The 19,143-nt window shown below is 38.7% G+C and overlaps 1 protein-coding gene across 1 annotated transcript; it reads right to left on the reverse strand.

Annotated features, from left to right (window-relative positions):
- Positions 1-208: 208 nt before the first annotated feature.
- LOC104096899 (uncharacterized) lies at positions 209-17,132 on the reverse strand. Its single transcript, XM_009603348.4, has 7 exons — positions 16,627-17,132; positions 5,602-5,775; positions 5,355-5,447; positions 5,207-5,275; positions 1,542-1,748; positions 764-889; positions 209-628 (listed from the first exon to the last, which is right to left on the reverse strand). The coding sequence occupies exons 1-7, from the start codon at positions 16,858-16,860 to the stop codon at positions 476-478; spliced, it is 1,056 nt and encodes a 351-aa protein (XP_009601643.1). The 5' UTR covers positions 16,861-17,132; the 3' UTR covers positions 209-475.
- Between the last annotated feature and the right edge of the window lie 2,011 nt (positions 17,133-19,143).

Raw genomic sequence — 19,143 nt, forward strand, 5'->3', positions numbered from 1 at the left:
AAAACAAAGTGAAAAATAACAACAAAATATGAAAAAATAAAAAAGTAAAAAAGACGAAAAACAAGTGGAAAAAAACAAAGAAAAAAAGGAGGACTTTTGGTGAAGCCCAACCCCTGGGCATAGAAAAGAGGGGCAGCCTGGTCTTAAAATCTTCAAAAGGGGCATGTTTTGTCTTTTTCAAAAAATGAAGCATTTTGGTCATTAAGTCTTTAAAAGGAGCTCTAAGTGTCATTTTCTCTAAAACAAATATAGCACATATTGCAATCAATTGGGAAATAAGCCCAATCACTTCGAGTCTTGAACAAAGTAAATACTGCATTGACGATACAATTATACTTTGCACCTTGATAAAGGCTCTTCTGCCCTTGTGCTTGTTTACTGGACACGAATTGACAAAAGAATCTAATTTCAACTTGCTTCTTTTATAGCTCCTCGAGTGCTACAGGTATCCACTTACTATCTTGAATAGGGATTATCAAGCTCCATTATTACCTTTAAGATTTATGATAGCAAGCTCTTGTTCAACAAATTCACCTGCACAAATGGGAGGATACTTGCTTGCAAGAGGAGTGTCTGAAAAATGCCCTAAAGGTTTTAGCACTGCATCTGATGCTATGTGTGCGAATAGCTAGCAAAAAAGAACAAGTCCAAGTTAGCATCACTTTCAAGAAGTTAACCTTCTAACAATTGCAATTGTTATACTGGGAATCAAAACAAAAAAATTGACCCCAAAAGAAGGTTCAGCTAAACCGCACTCACTCACCGTTGAGGATACTCTCCACAGACTGCGATTTTGCTCCAGAGCTCGTTTAATTGCATCAGTGGTCCTATTAGTTACAACAACCTCATGCATTCCAGCCATGCATTCTCCAGCTGTCAACCATTCTAACTGAGATAATCAAAAACTGTCGCAGCTGAAACTTCCATCAATATGTCAAGGTAAATAGGGATATACTTACAAAATGAATGGACCTATGAAACTATGATACGGTTCCTGTGAAGTTAACAATATATCTTGATTGGAACATTTAGCATAGTAACATTACATTTGCGCCAGACACTTCTGCAGTGCTAATATTGAACTGAGAATAACTTGTTCCAATGGTCTTACAAGAAGTGTACATATTTAGAACTTATTCAAACACAGAAAACGATCAAACATGTCATTTGTTTAACTTTTCTCCAATAAAATTGACAAAACATGGGACCACAGTTTATAATACTATATCTTCGGCTGTTTCTTCCTAAATGAAACTAATCATGTTTCCCAATTGTGAGCGAAACCCATGATGCAGAGCCCTTTGAATTTGCATGCCAAAGTAGAACTCTTGATGATTTAAACAAGTGTGTATCAAGAGAACAATGGCCTATTAAGGTTTTTACTGTAATTTAGGGTCTTGGAAAACTAAGGAAAGTCTAGCATAGTGGTTGCATAATCATTTTAAGACCCTGTTTATGTTGATTGCTGGAGCTAGCAGATTTACATGTTAAATGCATTAATACTGTCATGAAAATAAGGAAGTGCATCAAATTCTTTATACCTGCTTTCCTGTCTGAATAAGGAGGCATCCTACAGGAACCTTCACTTCCATCTTTTGCCCATTTCTAAGCCAAATACTTAGACCAGGAAATCGACTTCTCCCATGGATTGTAAGGAAGTTCAGGTCATAGTGGTATCCTGCAAATACTGTTCCCTCTTTGGCATAACGCCTCAGGTCGCTTCCCGTTGGAGCAAGCAGATGTGGTCCCTGGAAATTGGAAGTAGTCAAAAAGGAAGGAACTACATAAAAGTAGAAAAAAATAAATTGGTGCCCTATGTTAAGAAATTTCAGAACATTTTTAGCTCAGAAAGCATATTATGCTCGTACACCCAAGAACATTGATATTGGGTCCCAAGTACCATTTAACATGCTTGAAGCAATAAAAAAAGACTTGAAAATTTTCCTTTCAGAAAAACAAATCAGTTTGTTTTCTTCCCATTTTTTTTCCTTGCCCTAAACCATTTTAAGCAACACTCTGCTCGTAAAGCAGGGGAATGTTAAGAGTTGTCATATCATTTATATGATTCTTGTTACTATTTTTGTTCAATCTGATATTAGGCATTTCACTACTCACTATGAGGACCCAGACTATACAGGATTTTCAGTGAGAGACGAAGGGTGGGAACAATAATCATGCATCATGTGTTCAATTCATGAAGTTAGGGGCAAGATTAGAATATCGATTAGTGCTTTCCAGAAATACAATTTGCCTTTTAAATAATATTGAGTAATTTGATGCTAACTTTACCAAATAAGTCATAGATTACACGAATTCGAATCTGCCCAGACCCTAACCTATTCAACTCCATGCCCTTAAACCCAACCAAAAAAGGGGAGAATCACTATTCCCCATAATCCCACACAAAATCTGCAGACCAGGAAACCTATTAATCCAAAATGTTCTTTGTATGTCAATGATATGAAGCTCATTAGACAGAAAAGGAAAGCCACAGTGGTAACAGCTACGGATGTAAGGAAGGCAGCGAAAGGTCATTTGAACAAAAGGAAGGGATGTTTAAGTCACAATGATAACAGAAACTGAAATAAGAAAAGCAGGGAGATCAGTTGCCGTATTTTTAGATATGAATTTGCTTCTTATTCTGATACATTCTAGCAAAGATAAAGATGTATTATTAGAGGGTGTTTGGCTAAGCTTATAAGCTGGTCAAACTGGTTTATAAGCACTTTTTGGCTTATCTACGCGTTTGGTAAAATTAAAAGTGCTTATAAGTTAAGTGCTTATAAGCCAAAAATAAGACAAAAGTCATAAGCTGGTCTCCCCCAACTTATCAAATTTCAGCTTATAAGCACTTTAGGTTTGACCAAAATATTTACTATTCTATCCCTAAAATACTTCTTGTTAAAACAAAACTCTTCGTATAGTTTTACTCTATCCCAGTTCTTCAAAACCTAAACAGTCGTTGCCTCTGCAATTCTCCAGTCGTGCCTCTGCAACAGTAGAGGGGTTGATCTTACTGCTTCCTCTGTTACGTGGAATTCCCTTCTTTCGTTCTTCTCTGCTCGTGGGTTGTCCATTGGTGACTCTGATTCTCGCGCTCTCATTGTTGAAGGAAAGCTCTGTAAATATCTGCAGTCGTGCCTTTGCAACTATCATAAATATCTTGTGGTAACGAAATTCACTTGTCTTCTTAAGGCTGCTTTGTTTCAACAGTACTGATTGTTGTGTTAATGCTACTGGATATTGACAGTAATATTTAAGGCTACTTTGTTTCAAGAGTGATTGCTATGTTAAATATCACATACAGTTGTGTTATATTTTTAAGCAACTTTGGAAAATCATATATATAGTCAAAGATGATGATTAAATACAAACAAATCGGATATCATTAATGTTAAGATCAGCAATTATCTTGAAAAATACAAACGGTAATTTGTAAACTTTTATTGCCACCTAAATCACATACCAACAAGAATGAAGTAAGGCCTCATTTTGTATCCTCTAATGGGAAGAGTATCAGTTAAAAGGCCCCAAAGAGGCTTCACAATCCAAGGAAGTTGAATTATCCTCTATTTTGCGAGATATGCCTTTTTATCATATTGACACTCAAAGAGATATCGTATTGGCTACAATGGCGATTCACAATTACATTAGAAAGAAATGTAAGGTGGACAATGCATTCCAAGAAGCTGAGAATGAGAGATTTGTGCCGCGTGTTGATCCTGATGTTGGAAGATCCACAAGAGTCAACATTGCAAATGAAGAAAATATAGAAAATCAATGAGATAATAATATTTGGATGGCAATTTGTGATCTGATCGCTCAAGATATTTATGATAGTTGAATGTTTTAATCTTATTAATTACAAACAATACATATTAAGTGCTTGTTTCTTCTCTACAAACACTGTGCATTATTTAAGGGTTTTTTCTTAACTTTTGTTAATTTATACTCCACCCCTTCTAATTTATGATTGTATACTTATCATAACATAAATTATATTTATAAAAAAAGATATTATCTAATCATTTTTATAATTAAAATAACATGATAAATAGGTAGAATCTATGTAGAATCTAAAATTTTGACGAAAATAACGTTTTTAGTAGTGTAAATTGTTATAAGGTCATTTAAGTCATTTTAACATAAAAAGAGCTTATCGGCACTTTTTAATCAAACAGTTTCAGCTGCTTATTATTAATTTCAGCACTTTTATCCAAACACGTAATTGCTTATTTTTTAAATCAGATTCAGCACTTAAAAGTATTTTTCAGCACCTAATGCTTATCAGCTACTCTAAATCAACTAAGCCAAACGGGCTCTTAATGTAATAGATCCACAGAACAAGTTGAAAACAAGTGAAGTGATGCAACAATCTTTGTAAGCTAGAGAAGTAATACTAGAAATATGAGTAAAAACACACCATTTTCACATGAAAAACTATATTCAAGCTCTCGATGAATCCGATCATATATCAATTTCACACCTAACAAGAATCAGTCACACTTAAACAATTTTAGGCATATCCATTATTCATTGCATGCGAATTTAAGTGTAATTCAGCACATGGTCTCCCTTTGCTTTGGGGGTGAAGGAGGAGTTCTTGAGTTATAACACAAAACCTAAGTTGCTCCGACATGGCAGTTTAGGTGTCGCACCCGTGTCGACACGACACTAGCATGGGTGTGGGTATGGGATCCGTATTGCATCTGGTCAAACAATTTTGGGTACTTTGACCGACGGATTCGAGACGAGATACAATTTGATTCCCGAAATCAGAACCAAAACTAGGGTAAATTTGAAGAAAATAGCATACCTTATCTAGGAAATCAAACATTTACTTATCTACAACTTGAGAATAAAAAAAAAATCCGCACTTAACAAGCTATACATATGTATTCCACAAAATTTCTCATAATTTAGAGATATTTTATATTTTTCTTTATTGAATTATTTTTAGTAGGATCCCCGCACTTATATCCGTACTAGGATCCGTATCCCCGAATCTTAGAATTTACATCTCGAAGGATCAGACCACTAGATCTGCGCCCATGTCGGACACCCGCACCCGTGTCCGAGCAACTTAGCACAAACCAGCATCATAACCGACAAACAATAATTATTAAGTCTTCACATTCAACAATACACCAGTAATCAGTTGGAGATGCAATAAAAAAGTTTGCCACTGACATAAAATAATAGTCACCTGTTGCATTAGGGAAGTAAATGCATCCTTTGACAGACCAAAACCAATGGCAGCCATTTCAGCAACACACTGAAAAAGAGCAAGCAGTCACATTCCAGAATTGTCAAACCAGTAGCATAAATAAAAGATACAAATGCTTATGATCCACCTCTATAGCAGATATCATCTTATATCCCCATGAGTCCATAGTACATTTCCATTCAGGAAAGCCCTCTGGTATTACTGGCTCTGAATTCAGTTCCTACAAGAGTGTAATGCTTGTTTACTTACTAGCAGCAATTTTTAGTACTTACAGAACTAATTTTATCCACTGGTAGTGACTAAAATTAAGGAATGTCACTGATCAATCAAATCTTTGAATAACATGATTGAAATGGGGAAATGAGTGAAGAAACCTTAAATTGGGTAATCTCCGGACGAGGACCAACTCTCCACATATATCGCCATTTAGGATCTGGTCCAGATGGACTAGATGGTTGATATTCTTTAGGCATTGCTTTAAGCTTCTCTTTCATTTCCTCATCAACCAGGCTACGAGGGACTTCAACTCCTTCAGGTGTCACCCCGACCTGTCAGACATTGACATGAGTAGTCTTCCAAATAAGAAGCTTAATGAGTAGAGTTGGAATTTATTGAACAAAATGAACAAATCCTTTTTTTCGAGCTATTAATTGATAATAATAGCTGTCGCTTCTATATAATTGACAGCAAAACCCTGAGAAAGATAATGAAAACAAAAGAAGTTTGTCAAGAATAAACATGTAGTACAAGCAGCAGAAACTAGAAAATTTTACTATTCAATGCCCTTTCCAAATGAAAGCCAGATGTTCTGCACCTATTAGTTCCAAAATCTTTTACCATACGCTGCTGTACAGCATATTGGCAGCCTATAAGTCCAGAGCATCTTGTTCTATGCTTATCTAGCTAATATTTGGGATCCCATCAACCAATTTGCTAGAAAGCTTAGATATTTATAGTTAATACAGAAAATAGAATCATCAAATGAAGGTATTACTGGTGCTCTTTCAATAATGCAAAAGCAAAACCTTGGGTATGTAGATTTTAAGACCAAGCACCTAAGGCTTAAGTTGAGCAAACATTGCAATAACTTGGGTATTAGAAATTCATATTATAAAATCATTATTCCTTTTACGCATTTTAGTCTTGGGATTATTAATTAACGAATCACACTTTTCTAAGGAAATCAATGGACTCTCACTAGCCTAAAGGTGCAGTATGTGTAGCTAGAAAGCAGATCAATATCTGTAAGTACTATAGTTTCCTTTTAATCATGGAATGTGCTGAAAGTCTTCTCAACAAAAATGACGCCGATCATTTATCCTACAAAATTTAGCTTTGATTTTACCTTATTATTGCCCAGATTTCTTCAATCTTTCATCTCGAATTTTATGACAGTGTGGATGGAAAGAAAACTGTTCTTTGTTGCAGGGAACAAGTCACCTGAAACTAAAGAAAATGGGAGACAGAGACTGTTGGTATATTTGGGTGGAAAGGAAGAACTTTGTCAGTAGAAACTCCATCAACGCACAGATGCTACTATGGGTTTCTCAGGTTCTACATTTGGCGTTGGAGGGTACTGGTAAAGTGCAGACAGTGGAAAAGAGCTGAACAGCAATATGAGTACTTCGCCTTTCAAAACTTAAACAATTTTGGCAGACACCTAAGGATTTTGGCAACTCAAGGAAAGAAGACAAGTACCATTATCATCCCAGAAATAGTGCAAAATGCAGGGAGGGTTGATGTTGCGAAGAAGATTAAGAATTACTTAGAAAAAAATGGATGGGGTCACCAGAATCTGCGGAATCTTCAACCTCATAAATCTTACAAGGAGCTAGCAGAGAGATGGCTTGGCCTAAAGCTGGGTGAGGGCAGAGACAATTCCGACAAGCAGCTCAAAGTTCGTAGAAGTTTAGGAAGAGATTTTGAAACCAAAGCTACAGTTCTTGGAGAGGTGTCTGGTGGGTAGACTGGGGGATATCACCACTGAGATCCCTCTAGTCTCAGAAGTTGAAGGCTGGGCTCGTAGAAGTTGGAAGGTTCTGGGGAAGGTCAAGATAACAGAAATGAATGGGGGCTTCTTCCTTTTCGATTCCCATCCAAAAGGGAAGCGGAAAGGATCAAGATGGGCAATTGGGATCGAAACGACCGTAGATGGCATCTGGACTGATGGGACTTCATAGAGCAGATTAGAAACCAAACCATTTCTGGGTTACGTAGCTTAGGATTCCTTTACCTGCTCGTATTTGCATCATGTAGACTGACGGGACGATTTCGGCAAGGGTGGAAGTTAAGGTAGGGCAGTTCATTTATTCTATACTTCTGCGAATTGAAGCTACAACTTGGGTGGAAGATGATCGAAATCTCAGAATACCGGCAAGGAGAGTTGAAGCCGACGATGCTTCTGACACTGATGAAGGCATATCCAAGAAGAGACACAGTCATTATACACAGATTAAAAGATGGTTTTCCAACCAGTCAAAAAGTTTCTGGTAAGGTGGTTGATCAGCATCTGTCTCACTTTAATTCAAATGAGGCATGCATTGTGTCATTGCTACGTGCCAGTGATGAGAAGTTAAATTTTATCACAAACTGGGAGCCTTCCTACAGCATACCTTGGACTCCATTTGGGGGCAAAATCCAAAGCATCAGTGATATGGAAGAGTTATCTGGAGAGATGTGAAAAAAGGTTATAATTGAAAACGTCAATATCTCTCTTCGGGTGGCGGGTTGGTTGGTTGGACAGGAGCATTGCACTGGGTGATTTGGAACTCTCCGAGAGCCGTTGTGGCTTTGGGTACTGCAGGCGGATTAGAGTTGATGAAGTTGGGGGGCTATGCGTAAGATGAGCAGGGGCAAAGCGGCCGGGCCGGATGAAATCCCGGTGGAGTTTTGGAAGAGTGCGGGCAAGGCAGGCTTGGAGTGGCTCACTAGGTTATTGAATGTTATTTTTAGAACGAAGAAGATGCCCGAAGAGTGGAGGTGGAGCACGATAGTTCCTGTATACAAGAACAAGGGTGATATCCAAAATTGCAATAACTATCGGGGTATCAAGCTGCTTAGCCATACTATGAAAGTCTGGGAGAGAGTGGTAGAGCTAAGGGTGAGGAGGAGTGTGTTTATTTTCGAGAACCAGTTTGGGTTTATGCCGGGGCGTTCGACAACAAAAGCCATCCACCTTGTTAGGAGATTGATGGAGCAGTATAGAGAGAGAAAGAAGGACATGCATATGGTGTTCATCGACTTGGAAAAGGCGTACGATAGAGTTCTGAGGGAGATTTTGTGGAGATGTTTGGAGGCTAGAGGTGTACATGTTGCCTACGTTAGGTTGATTACGGACATGAGTAAGGGCGGTGGGTGGGGACTCAGACCATGTTTCGATTATGATGGGGTTGCGTCAAGGATCGGCACTCGGCCCTTTTTTGTTTGCTCTAATGATGGACGTAGTGACGCGCCACATCCAAGGGGAGGTGTCGTGGTGCATGCTATTTGCAGTTGATATTGTATTGATTGACGAGACGAGAGACTGTGTGAACGCAATTAGAGGTATGGAGGCAGACCTTGGAATCTAAAGATTTCAAGTTGAGCAGGACCAAGACAGAATACTTGGAGTGTAAGTTCAGTAGCGAGACTCGAGGAGGGGAAGGGGAGGTGAGTGTAAGTACAGTAGTATTGGCACGCAGTCTCGCTTTCTGTTGGTAGTAGGTTTTTATGACTAACCGATGTTTTCTTTCATTGTTGATCACCTTACTATCTTGCTGTTTTTATTCTGTTTTTATATGGCTTTTTGGTACTGTCCCTTCGTGTCTATATTTTCATTAATGTGGTGCTTATTCTTTCCTGAGCCGAGGGTCTATTGGAAACAGCCTCTCTATCCTCACAAGGTAGGGGTAAGGTTTGCGTACACACTACCCCCAGACCCCACAATGTGAGATAATATTGGGTATGTTGTTGTTGTATGTCTTTATTTCCAGTACCGTCCAAAGTGGAAAAGAGACTATATAGTTTAAGGAGTGGATTTCTTTGGAGAGGTAACAAGGAGAAGAAGGGTTTTCATTTGGTCAATTGGAAAACTGTAAGACTGAGTAAAAAATAGGGAGGGATGGGGTGAGAAATTGTCAGATACCATAACGGAAGCCTTCTATTCAAATGGTTATGGAGGTTCAACCTTAAAGAGAGGCTCTACGGAAGTAGTCATAACTAAGAAGTATGGGATGGATAACAATTGGTGTACCAGAACAAATACATCAGTTTATGGATTGGAGTAAGTGTATGGAAATATATTAGAAGTCTATGGGATGATTTTGTGTGTAACATCAGGATCTTAGCGGGTAATATTACTAAAACTATATGCATGTGTTAGTTTGGTAGTTAAATAGTAGTAAATAACCCTAATCCCATATGTAGTAGGAGTAGGACATGTATTATATATATATATATATATATATATATATATATATATATGGCCCATTGTATCATGGTCAATACATGTGAATAATATATTTTCTCGTGCATTCTCACATGGTATCAGAGGCATAGTGGTGAGACACATCCGGGTACTAGAATACAGAGCCAGAAGTCACCGTGCCTCAATTTTCCGGCGACCTTTCAAGGTTGTTTGCGTCATCTCTCTCTCCGTCAGTGTTATGCAAAATCCAACACTACCACAAGATCCGTCATCGCCCAGCGACCAAACCCCAGTGAACATCTCCGGCAGAAACCTCCTCACGCGCCGTCAGAAGCTAGGGTTCCGACAAGTGCGTGAGCTCACACACCGGCGAGTACGACCACTTCCGGCCATTTTTTGAAAAAGTTTCTTCAGAACAGTTGAGTCGTCTACTAATTCGGACCCCACCCGTACTATTTTCCTTTGATTCTGACCACTTTGAGTTTTTTTCCGGCGACTACACTTATTTTTCCCGGTAGCTACAGTAATTTTCCGGCAAAAACAATGTCTCCTTCGTCTGTTTCAGTGAGTTTTCAATTGATTCTTTCTGTTATTTGGTGATGATTTTATAGACCTCTCTTCAATCTAACGATGTCTTTGGGAGTTGATGCTTTTGGGTCTAAAAACCTGGGCTCTGGCAGTTCCGGTGTCATGATTACCTCAGAACCTTTAATGGAAAGTTCAAACTACTTAGCTTAGGCTTCGTCTGTCGAGCTGTGGTGTAAAGGTCAAGGTGTTCCAAGATCATTTAATCAGGAAGTCTAGCGAAGGAGATGAAAAGGCCAAAGCACTTTGGGAGAAGATCGATGCTCAATTATGCAGTATTTGTGGCGATCTATTAATTCCAAGTTGATGCCCTTGTTTCGTCCATTCCAGACATGTTATTTGGTTTGGGAAAAGGCTCGCACTTTATACACTAATGACATATCTCGTTTCTATGATTTGATATCGCGGATGACAAATTTAAAGAAACATGAATTAGATATGTCTACTTACTTGGGACAAGTACAGGTAGTCATGGAGGAATTTGAGAAGTTGATGTCAGTTTCTGCTAGTGTTGAAAAGCAACAAGAGCAGCGACAAAAAATGTTTCTAGTTCTTACTCTTGCTGGACTTCCTAATGATCTTGACTCAGTACGCGATCAAATTTTGGCTAGTCCAACTGTCCCCACAGTTGATGAATTATTCTCTCGATTACTTCGCCTTGCTGCAGCACCAAGTCACCTAGTGATCTCATCACAGACACTTGACTCATCTGTTCTCGCATCCCAAGTAGTGGACAATTGGGCATCTCAAACTATGGAGAATAGACGAGGAGGAGGTCGTTTTGGAAGATCTAGAGCCAAGTGCTCTTATTGTCATAAACTTGGACACACTCGTGACGTGTGTTATTCTTTACATGATCGTCCACCCAAAAATGCTTATGTTGCTCATACCGAGACTACGGGTAACCAGAGATTTTCTTTATCTGAAGGGAAATATAATAAGTTCCTTCAGTATCGAGCAAGTAAGCAGACATCTCCACAAGTAGCCTCTATTGCTAAGACTGATACTTCTGTTGGTGGTAATTCTTTTACTTGCGTTTCCCAGTCTAGTACTCTTGGGCCATGGGTCGTGGACTAAGGCGCTTCTGATCATATCTCTGGTAATAAATCACTTTTGTCAAATATTCTGTATTCACAGTCTCTTCCCACTGTTACTTTAGCCAATGGGTCTCAAACTAAAGCAAAAGGAGTTGGACAAGCTAATCTCCTACCCTCTGTCACTCTAGATTCCGTTCTTTATGTCCCTGGTTGTCCTTTTAGTCTTGCATCTGTTAGTCGTTTGACTCGTGCCCTCCATTGTGGTATATATTTTATTGATGATTCTTTTATTATGGAGGACCGCAGTACGGGGCAGACGATTGGAACAGGGCTTGAATCAGAAGGCCTTTACTACCTTAACTCACTCAATTCCTCCAAGGCATGTCTAGTTACAGATCCTCCAGACCTAATTCACAGACGCTTAAGACATCCAAGTTTATCCAAGCTTCAGAAGATGGTGCCTAGTTTGTCTAGTTTATCTACATTAGATTGTGAGTAGTGTCGGCTCGAAAAACATACCCGAGCCTCTTTTCCTCGTAGTATTGAGAGTCATATAGAGTCTGTTTTTTCTTTAGCTCATTCTGATATATGGGGTCCTAGTAGAGTCAGTTCAACCTTGGGATTTCGTTATTTTGTTAGTTTCATTGATGATTATTCAAGATGTACTTGGCTTTTCTTAATGAAAGATCGTTCTGAGTTGTTTTCTATATTCCAGAATTTTTGTGCTGAAATCAAAAATCAATTTGATGTTCCTATTCGCACTTTTCGCAGCGATAATGCCTTAGAATATTTATCCTCTCAATTTCAGCAGTTTATGACTTCTCAAGGAATTATTTATCAGACTTCTTGTCCTTATACCCCTCAGCAAAATGGGGTTGCAGAGAGAAAGAATAGGCACCTCATTGAGACTGTTCACACACTTCTCATTGAATCTTATGTTCCGTTGCGTTTTTGGGGCGATGCAGTTCTCACAACTTGTTATTTGGTTAATCGGATGCCTTCATCTCCCATCCAGAATCAGATTCCGTATTCAGTATTGTTTCCCCAGTCACCCTTATACTCTCTTCCCCCTTGTATTTTTGGGAGCACTTGTTTCGTTCATAACTTATCCCCTGGGAAAGATAAGTTAGCTTCTCGTGCTCTCAAGTGTGTCTTCCTTGGTTATTCTCGTGTTCAGAAGGGATATCGTTGTTACTCGGCTGATCTTCGTAGATACCTTATGTCAGCTGACGTCACATTTTTTAAGTCTAAACCTTTCTTTACCTCTTCTGACCACCTTGATATATCTGAGGTCTTACCTATACCGACCTTTGAGGAGTTTACTATAGCTCGTCTTTCACCTTCCGCCATAGAAGTCTTACCCATTCCAACCGTTGGGGAGTCTAGTAAGGATCCTCCTAGATCCCCAGCCACAGGAACACCACTCTTGACTTATCATCGTCGTCCGCGCCCAGCATCAAGCCCAGCTGATTCACGTCCTGCACCTGACCCTGCTCCTACTGCGGACTTGTCTCTTCTTAGTACACCGATTGCACTTCGGAAAGGTATACGGACCACACTTAATCCTAATCCCCATTATGTCGGTTTAAGTTATCATCGTCTGTCATCACCCTATTATCCTTTTATATCTTCTTTGTCCTCTTTTTTCATCCCTAAGTCTACAGGTGAAGAATTGTCTCATCCAGGATGGCGACATGCTATGATTGACGAGATGTCTGCTTTATATACGAGTAGTACCTGGGAGCTCGTTCCTCTTCCTTCAGGTAAATCTACTGTTGGTTGTCGTTGGGTGTATGCAGTCAAGGTTGGTCCGAATGGTAAGGTTGATCGACTTAAGGCCTGCCTTGTTGCCAAGGGATATACTCAGATATTTGGGCTCGATTACAGTGATACCTTCTCTCTCGTGGCTAAGATAGCAACAGTCCGCCTATTTCTATCCATGATTGTTGTTCGCCATTGGCCTCTCTATCAGCTGGACATTAAGAATGTTTTTCTACACGGTGACCTTGAGGATGAAGTTTATATGGAGCAACCACCTGGGTTTGTTGCTCAGGGGGAGTCTGGTGGCCTTGTATGTTGCTTGCGCGGTCACTTTATGGTCTAAAGCAGTCTCCTCGAGCTTGGTTTGGTAAGTTCAGCACAGTTATCCAGGAGTTTGGCATGACTCGGAGTGAAGCTGATCACTCTGTGTTTTATCGGTATTTTGCTTCGAGTCTCTGTATTTATCTGGTAGTCTATATTGACGATATTGTTATTACCAGCAATGATCAGGATGGTATTACTAAATTGAAGCAACATCTCTTTCAACACTTTCAGACTAAGGATCTGGGTAGACTAAAGTATTTTCTGGGTATTGAGGTCGCTCAGTCTAGCTCAAGTATTGTGATATCACAATGGAAGCATGCCTTAGACATTCTTGAGGAGACAGGAATGACAGGTTGTAGATCGATTGACACTTCGATGGATCCGAATTCTAAACTTCTGCCAGGACAGGGGGAGCCGCTTAGCGATCCTGCAAGATATAAGCAACTGGTTGGTAAATTAAATTATCTCACAGTGACTAGACCTGACATTTCCTTTCTTGTGAGCGTTGTAAGTCAGTTTATGGATTCTCCTTGTGATAGTCATTGGGATGCAGTTGTCTGCATTCTTCGGTATATAAAATCGGCTCCAGACAAAGGGTTATTGTTTGAGGATCAAGGCCATGAGCAGATCGTTGGATACTCAGATGTTGATTGGACAGGATCACCTTCTGACAGGCGTTTCTGGATATTGTGTTTTAGTAGGAGGCAGTTTGGTGTCTTGGAAGAGCAAGAAACGGAATGTAGTTGCTCGATCTAGTGCAGAAGCAGAATATCGAGCAATGGCTATGGCAACATGTGAGCTAATTTGGATCAAACAATTGCTCAAGGAGTTGAAATTTGATGAAATCAGTCTGATGGAACTTGTGTGCGATAATCAAGCAGCCCTTCATATTGCATCAAATCCAGTGTTCCATGAGAGGACTAAACATATTGAGATTGATTGTCACTTCGTCAGAGAAAAGATACTCTTAGGAGATACTGCTACAAAATTTGTGAAGTCGAATGATCAGCTTGCTGATATTTTCACCAAGTCCCTCATTGGTCCTCGTATTAGTTATATATGTAACAAGCTCGGTACATATGATTTATATGCACCGGCTTGAGGGGGAGAGTTAGTTTGGTAGTTAAATAGTAGTAAATAACCCTAATCCCATATGTAGCAGGAGTAGGACATGTATTATATATATATATATATAGGGCTCATTGTATCATGGTCAATACATGTGAATAATATATTTTTCCGTGCATTCTCACAGCATGGTTGACACACTCTCCTCTAAAGGAGGATTTCCCCGAATTATACAGCATGGTGAAGGATACACAAGCTTTGGCACAACGTAGAATGTAGATCAAATAGTGGTTGGAATTTTGTTTGTCGGAGGAATTGCAATGACTAGGAACTGAAAAGGTATCTCAACTCTTTCAAGCACTTGGCAGTTTTAGATTCCAGGAAGAGGAACCAGATAAGCTGATTTGGGCTCCACTTAATAAAAGTATCTTCACAGTTACAAGTTTCAGTTTTCATCCATGAATTCAGGGCAGTTTCATGGTGTGTGGCCATGAAAACAGATTTGGAGGACGAAGGCTCCATACAAGGTTGCCTGCTTTTGTTGGACTCTGGCTTATGAGGCATACTGACGCAACAGTATTTGCAAAGGAGAGATTTGTCTCTTTGCAATAGATGTCTACTGTGTGGAGAGAATGAGGAGGAAGCTAATCATTTATTGTACTGTAGCATCACTTCTTAGTTTTGGAACTTGTTCTTCAATATTTTCTCAATTCAGCTGAGTGATGCCTAGAACTATTAAACAGCTGCAACAGTGTTGGACTGGCAAGGGCATTGGAAAGAGAAAGAGGAAAATCTGGGAAACCCTACCTGAGTGCATTTGGTGAGTGATTTGGAAGGAGCGGAATCAAAGATGTTTTGAGAGCATATATGAGTATCTAATTAGCTCTTCTTTTTTAATTTTTCATTTCAATATCAGCATATTGAGTTATGCCTAGCCTATTCTTTTTTTAACATTTTTTTCTTTTTTTATACCTTTCATAGATTCATAGAGGAATTCTGTATATTTCCACATCTAGGATTCACATATACAACATATACCATTGTCAAGGGGGAAGTTCTTATTATTTAGGTTAGTTGGGTATCTCCATTTCCAAAAAGAAGGTAAAAGTTAAAAATTGGGTTGCACTATATATATGAAAGAGTACACCATACTCATACATTGATGCATAGATGTATCATGTCACTACAGCAGATAGGATGATAGACTTTCTCAGCTTCCTACAGTTATGTAAAGGGCCTGAGCTGTATGTAATTTTTGGCACAATCTTTCTGCTCTGTTTATAAAGCTTTAATCATTCTCAAAAAGTACTATAGTTTCCTTTTGTGTTGGATAAATCCAAACAGTGGGGTGTAACCAACAGGTTTTTTATAAAGATTTTAACTAACGGGGTTTTTTTCAAGTAAATTATCTCATGAGGCGACAAGATCACGCGAGAAAAGGCTATTTTTTACTTGCCAGTTTGACATTAGAGATATGCAGAAAATGGAGAATGTAGTAACTAAACCAACTTGGTTTTTCAAGTAAAACTCTCAGATGAGGCGAGAATTTCACCCAAGAAAATGCTAGTTATTACTGGCCACATTATTTAGACTATCTAGGTAAAAGCATAAGCTGTCAAACAAAGCGAGAAGTGTTTGCTTTAGCATAAAACCCATGTATTGTCTCATTGACCCTAATTTCCTCACAATAGTAGGGAAGCTGGAGATTGCTAGAGACTAGGTGGTTGGGTTGCTGTGGACTTGAGCCTCGAGCCTCTCATATTAACATATCTGGAGGAAGGAAGTTAGGCTTGGGTTGTACTTCATTGCCTTTGCCAGACCCAACTAGTATGTCTTCTAGGTACTCGAGACAACCAATCCTAAACACGGTCAAATTGGAGTAAAAAAAATGCCCCCTTTAGTACTTTAGCTAAAATCAGTACTTGAGACTTGAAAATAATACTAGTAAGATGGTCAATCTGATTTGAGGAAACATGCCAGAGAAAACCAGGTCATATGTTGTTGGAATTTCAAGTGATTATCTTAAATCACATTGCTTCAAACCTCAAACAACAACATTTGGATAGGATGATGTGAGACCTGTTGATGTGCATAGAAACAAATTGACCCCAAAATTGAGCAGCGTCAATAGTTTTTCACTTCATAAAATCATTCATAAGTTTTGGATATATTAGAAATTCCAAAGAGGTGGAAAGCAAATTGAATTTGGAGTGAGTTACCTGATAATGTAGATGAGGGCGCTCCTGAAGGCGTTTAAATTCTTCAGGCTGTTGGAAGTAGTTTTCCATCATATCAATAAACCTATCATTATCTTGAGCGGTGCACCTTGGATCCTTCACCAGTAAAGCTCCAGTTTCCCTTAGGGTTCGACTCACCTCCCAGCACAGACTCTTAATTTCGGAATCCAACTCTTTCTCCAGATAGGGTGCGAGATCGATCACCGGAAGCTCCATTGAAGAAGAATTTTGATTGCTTTGGATCTTACAACTTTATTAATTAATATTGCTAATTGCTTGGCGGGAGAATTCCTTTTTAGTGCGTTAACGGCGCACGTCACCACCAATTTAGGTGATTGGATCCGATTTTGGGTTTTGCTACAGGAAACACTCGTTTATTCTCTTCTTTTTAAAATTTCCTACTTTGGTTATTTGATAAGACTGAAAAAGGATATTTGCTAATGGTAGGTTACAACTTAACTCTTGAAATCACAACGTCTTCATTGTATACAGATAGCATAGGGCTGTCTAAGGGACAGGTTATACCCGTATTCGTACCTGTCCGCACTCGTACCAGTACCGGATCTTACCGTTCCTATTAGGGGTGGATATAAAATTCGAAAAATCGAATTTCGAACCGAATCGAATTAATTTGGTATTTCGGTTTTGATTTTTTCGATATTTTGATATATTTCGGTACAGAAATTACGGTATTTCATTCGTTACGGTATACGGTATTGAATTTTTGATATTTCGGTATACCGAAATGTCTAAATATTTTAGTCCAAGCCCAACTTTTTTTTTTATTTTCCAACCCAATAAGCATAAGCCCACACCCAGACTTACGGGCAATATGTGCTCTTAAGTCTTACCCCCTTTCCCTTTCTATTTTCTAACCTAGACTTCTCTCAAGTTTTGGACCATCTCTATCCGAGGCAAGTCGTCTTCCCTAGTTTTGGACCATCTCTGAGGATTCTTTGGCATTACTATTTTTCTGGAAAGAGTGGCTTTTGTTCTTTGTTTCTCTAAGGTCTTCTTTATCACATTTGCGTGACTGATTTGCCCAGTCTTGCTTGGTGTAAGACTAGTCCTACCGTTAAGTTGAGATACTTTTCTTGGGGAGTTGTTATTGGATGTTGTGCTTGATACCTTCTTCACTGAAGATTTTGGAGACAATGAAACAGTTGAGGTAACAACACTCTTTTTCTTGCTTAGCTCGGACGATCCACCATCTTTCTCCATTTTACAACAATGATTTTGTCCACTGCTTGATCCACTCAATAGAGACTCTTGAAGTTTTGTTGTTACTCTATTTCGTTAGGTGGCTGATTTTTGCTGATGCTTATTAGATCATAGATGGCAGATGCTTGGAATGTTAGTTTTGCACTTTTGCTGTTACTCTATTTCTTTCAAATATCATATCAAACATAAATTCTAGTATTGTCTAGTAGGCTGCAGCTAGCTTAGCACATCGTGTCCAAATGTCCGGTCCATTGTCCACTCTATCTATATCATCTATTCCGTTAATGTATTAAATCGAAATCGTACCGAACCAAAGTAAGAAATACCGAACCGTACCGAACTACTTTGGTACGGTATTTGGTATACACAATTGATAAACCGAATACCGAAATACTGAACCGAAGTTTTTAAATACCGAATCGAAAATCGAATGCCCACCCCTAGTTCCAATTGGTGGTAGGAGTGAGAGATTTGGGTGAAGCGTAAGGGTAATGGTAAGGTACCCGAAATAATACCCTTAGTACAGGTACCATAAGTGCCTTAAGGTATCGTATCGCTACTGGTACCAGACGGGTACCCAACTTTTTTTAAAAAAAAATCTGGTCGTTTCTGTACCGTCAGCCAACGGTTGTCTCCTTACCCCCTACCCCCCAACCTAACATCCCCTACCCCTAATTTATGTTTTTATCCCCTAAGTTTGTTCAAACACTTTGGCCCTATTTTAAAACTACTAATTTTAGGATACGCGTGATGCACGTGTACCTTCTATCGATGCATATAAAATTATAAAAAATATAATCCCTTGAAAATAAGATTTTTAAAAATATAAGCTCTTGAATATGACAAATATTGAGCCTACTTAGTCAAAAAAGTAGTGGATGGCCTATCTAAGCATGAAAACAACTAAGATAATTTTGAAAGTTTAGTTTTCTATTATGTATCTCGTTCTTTAATAGTAATTTCGTATCAAAATAGTCATCTAGGTATCATGAATTCTAGACAATTTAGCTACAAAAAGAAGAAAAATTAGCGATAGATAAATAATGTAGTTAAATAATAAAAATTCATTGTTAATTCTATTTAGTGACAGAATTAGTGACATATTATAAAAAAAATCATATTAGCTACAAGATGACTTTAGTAACTAATTCCCGTTTTGTAAAGTTAAATTATGTAATATGCTTTCTTAGTAATGATATTAGTTTCTTTTTTAACAAACATTAATAGTCCTTTTCCATCTATTTAACAGGAATATGCATTGAGATAATTTAGGTATTT

This window comes from Nicotiana tomentosiformis, chromosome 8 (assembly GCF_000390325.3).
Source record: "Nicotiana tomentosiformis chromosome 8, ASM39032v3, whole genome shotgun sequence".
Classification (NCBI taxonomy): Eukaryota; Viridiplantae; Streptophyta; class Magnoliopsida; order Solanales; family Solanaceae; genus Nicotiana; species Nicotiana tomentosiformis.

Excerpts from the sequence above, each read along its gene's own strand:
- LOC104096899 (XM_009603348.4), bottom strand. The coding sequence starts at position 16,860 with ATGGAGCTTCCGGTGATCGATCTCGCACCCTATCTGGAGAAAGAGTTG. Across the intron at positions 5,276-5,354 it reads AGATGATATCTGCTATAGAG|TGTGTTGCTGAAATGGCTGC; the intron begins GTGGATCATAAG and ends GCTCTTTTTCAG. Across the intron at positions 1,749-5,206 it reads TTACTTCCCTAATGCAACAG|GGACCACATCTGCTTGCTCC; the intron begins GTGACTATTATT and ends TCCAATTTCCAG.